The 4,122-nt window shown below is 35.8% G+C and overlaps 1 protein-coding gene across 1 annotated transcript; it reads right to left on the bottom strand.

Annotated features, from left to right (window-relative positions):
- Positions 1-730: 730 nt before the first annotated feature.
- Positions 731-3,112, bottom strand: LOC109003049 (transcription factor bHLH137-like). The gene is made up of 8 exons (XM_018981009.2): positions 2,810-3,112; positions 2,453-2,632; positions 2,173-2,238; positions 1,986-2,054; positions 1,800-1,865; positions 1,528-1,710; positions 1,195-1,325; positions 731-1,044 (listed from the first exon to the last, which is right to left on the bottom strand). Exons 1-8 carry the CDS (start codon positions 3,110-3,112, stop codon positions 993-995), a joined length of 1,050 nt encoding a protein of 349 aa, XP_018836554.2. The 3' UTR covers positions 731-992.
- Between the last annotated feature and the right edge of the window lie 1,010 nt (positions 3,113-4,122).

Below are 4,122 nucleotides of genomic sequence, written 5' to 3'. Positions count from 1 at the left end.
ACAGTAAAAACAAAACAAAAGTAGCTCTGCCAAGGAGGGAACCATCAAACACAATTTCCTTTAATCCCATATATATATATATATATATATATATAACTGAATCAATTGGTTGTTCAAATCTACTTTTTCATGTAGAAGAACTCCACTTCCTCTATTTCCATATTAATTCTCTGCTTACTGTGACATGATCTATAGACAAAAAACTCAATCTTTGGCCACACTTAAATAATATTGGCAATTACAGTACTGACGTGTGAGGTTAGGAAATTAGTCGATAACTAAAAAAATTCATTAGTCTAATTCATCTCATAAAATTGGTTTTATAAAAAATTATTATTTATTCCTTATAAACATGCAAAAGACTTTTTTTTACGAACAGTGTGAGATTATTCTTTAACAATGACTCACTTTTCAGTTGACATCGGCCTCGGGGTGGCTTTGTAACTGTAAGTCGTTATTTATATCGTTTTTATGTTAGACCACGTTACTTTGTAAGTTTAGTTTTATAAAATTTCTATAGATCTATAACAATTCTTGAACATAAAACATGACAACCATATCGTGGATTAGGACATGAGTTTCCTTCGGTAGTGAATGAACAAAACTCCATATATAATTATATATTATTAGAGTACTTAATGATGGTAGCTATATATTGAGAATTGTCAGATTAAGTACCATTCAAATTGTTATTTTTATATTATAAACTTTATATATATGCCTCCACCAATACACATAAAAGCCAGCTAAACCGAGTACTAATATTGCCTGACCAGTCATGCATGCCAATAACGGCAACAGCAAGGAAATGGTAAAAATAACCGTAATAACTCTTAACCATTGATTTTGTTTGCATCACTTGGCCTGGTACGTAGTCAAGATAGGAACAAGCTGGATCTATTTGGTCAGTTATATATGTCCTTCATGCTCCTTATCGATTGATTTTGCCACCCTTTATTCATGATCTTCAGACATGCATCACTTTAATCTATCTACTGTCGATCTGAAGCAACAACTCTTAGGCCCCCTCGGTTGGAACTGGTGCTGAAAAGATCAAATATACAGACAGATCAGCAGAAGTCAAGATGTACAAGTTAATAAAATGCTCATCGATCTCATGTACATATTATATGGCTTTTATTTTCTTTGTATTTTTTTTTTTTGATATATATGAAACAGGACTTGAGGGCTGACCCATGATGTTTGTAGGGCAGTTGACGTTGTATTTTACTCGAGTGGAAGAAACACAAGTTGTTGCCGAACTCAGAGGGAATAAGAAAGTTTTGTCGTTGGTCTTCTACCTCACAAAATACGCAAGCAATATCCTGAAAATGGTATGTTTGACAAAGTTAGAAAGGGAAGAAGAAATAGGCCGGGTTTTCCTAATTGTCCCCTTCTTTTAATAGTTTTTTAATGTTTGAAATGCAGTTTGAGTTATGGCTTCAAGTTGTAGCTAAAGAACCCCTTCACTTCTTTATACAATTTTTTCCCATTGATTTCAGTCCAGCGTAGATACAATTTTTTTACCTGGGAGATCATCAATGCATTGGCGTTGGGTGAAGCAGTGTTCACAATAGGATAGTAATTATTAGCTGTTGTAATGGCAGTGGTGGTGGTTGTATAAGCAAAACCTGTGGGCTCGGTACTCATGGGATCACTGCAATGTGTTGCAGCAACAGGTGACAGTGGGGACGCCATTCTTGTCAATCTCTGAATACAAATTTCAACTCATGAGGTAATTGATATAATTAAGATGAAGAAAGAATATGAAATTAAAGTTAGATTTATATATTTTATACCTCTAGGTCCATTAATCCAAACTCATACGACATGGGATTCACTGAAGCTAACGTCATCGAAAGGAACTGTCAAATTACCAAAAGTAAATAAGGATTAATTGTTACATTAATCGACATTGGTTACTTAATTTTCTTTTAACAAAGTATTAGTAGTAAGTCATAAGAAACTGGGTTTGATATCATTACCTGCACCTGATTTTGTAGGGACTGAACATAATTGATTATCTCATCCAACATCAGGGCCTTCCCAGTTACCTGTTTTTAGACCAGACCACAGGAAGTAGTCAGAAAAAACATTTCACATGTAGTGAGGTCAAGAGAGAACTTCGTTTCCCTAGAAAAGACAAAATGTAGACCGGAATCCACCATGCACCTTGTCGCAGCCCGGAACAAGTCCTTGTAATATCTTCATTCTCTCACTTATTTTCTCTCTTCTTACCTGAAACCATTAATTTACAGAAAAGATTTACAAAGAGACACGTAGAAGTAGTTGTCATAACAAATTATATCATGAGCATTTTTGGGTTAGGTGATCTATTGTATAATATATGACAAAGGCACCAAACTTTGGTCTATTGTAACCTTTCTCATGCAATGATAAGATCAGAACCTGTGGGATCCAATCCATGGGGAGTTTTAAGAATGAATTGTACCCTTTCTGCAAGGCTGTGGCTATCTGTTGCCTGACCCCTCCTTGCTCTTACATGGATGTAACCTGTTGGAGGCTCTTTAGCAACTTTCTTCTGTTCTTTTTCAGCTTTATAAGGCTTCTTCTCTTCTTTCGGGGTCCCATTACATTTCTTTTGTTTCTTGGTCTTCCCTTCTGTTAAGTCCTAATGAATTCAGTACATGAACAACGATCAAAATCCGTTAATTTTGACAAGCTTAATTAGAACCAAAGAATCAAAATGTTGGCCCTCAAATAAATTTAACTTATTATTATCATTCTACTATGAGTAACCTGAGTTTCTGTTTCATTAAATCAAACTCAATTTCGGAGTGTGGGCTACCTTTGGTTGAGCACAGTTCAAGGAAGCCCCATTTCTGTTATTCCTCTTCTTCACCATGGGAGTCACCTTCTGAGTAACCTGATCACCACTATCAAGCTTATCCACCACTGTTGATGATTCTGTACTGATCTGCTTTTTGGTCAGAGAAGCCTCATTATCACTAAAATAAGCGCCAATTGAGCTGTGCTCAAGAAAGCTACTTTCATGAACTCCAAAATCAGCAGGAATCTCTTGGATAGATTCATGTGGGTAAAATTGAGAGAAACCGTTGGGGTTGATATTTTCCTCCACAAAGCTAGACATGATGTTAAAAGGGCTGCTTGGCAAGAAAAATGAATTATCAACAAGAAAAGGGTGGTGTTCGTATGAAAAGGGTGCCATTTAAGAGCTTAGGAATTGGAAATGAATGTAATAAAGTGATTGAAGAAAAAGCTGGGCTGATGATAGTTGAAGGCAGTCAGGGTTGGCAGTCGAGAAAAGTGAGTCTTGAGTCCGTGACAAACTAAGAGGCAAGGTTTATTTATATATATAAATTATAGAGATCAGGACAGAGAAAAAGCACAGAGACACAAATGCGCGCTGAAGTCTTTGGTAACTCATTCCCATGCAAAGTTTCTGCTTTCTGTAGATTTGACTGGTCCTATCTCAGCTATTCTCTCCCTCTCTCTCTCTCTCTCCCTCCCTCCCCTAAATGGGCCACCTAAGAAAATAAGAACAAAACAAAAGATGCACAACATGAAAGAAATTGATATTGGAAGGGAGGAGTGGCAAATTCTGACTTACACAAAGAGTTCAAAACTAAATTATCTTGTAAATTAAATCGTATTATTATTAACAGTGCATATTATATAAGGTTTGTACGCAAGTACGTAGTAGTAAAAAGAAAGAACTAAGTGTTTGTTGTTTACTTATTTATAAAGCTGCCCTAAGGCGTGGTGTCAATGAACGATCCAAGCTGGGTAAAGCTCCCCATGCACAAGATAACTAATTAACCTAGTTAGAATATTTATTTGTAGTCAGTTATTTTTTTTAAAAATAATTATTTTTTGTTAAAAGTAATTTATTTTTCGTCAATTATCGTCATAAATATTTATTTTTTTTTGTAAGTGGGCTACTTAATCTGCAGTGTAAAAAACAAACAGGTGTCAGGAGCCGTGTGGAGTTTGCACTTTTGATTTAGCTCAATTAAGTGGAAGGTTCTAATTTCTTTATCAAACAAAGGTCGTCACTGTCGGCGCGGAGGGGGGAGTGGGTTAGGGGAACAACTATCATCTCCCTTCTCCTTTTTGCTGCAATTCAATGAGTGATTAAAA

This window comes from Juglans regia, chromosome 9 (assembly GCF_001411555.2).
Source record: "Juglans regia cultivar Chandler chromosome 9, Walnut 2.0, whole genome shotgun sequence".
Classification (NCBI taxonomy): domain Eukaryota; kingdom Viridiplantae; phylum Streptophyta; class Magnoliopsida; order Fagales; family Juglandaceae; genus Juglans; species Juglans regia.
The sequence above is the reverse complement of the archived record's forward strand: the minus strand, read 5'-3'. Positions and strand labels throughout refer to the sequence as shown.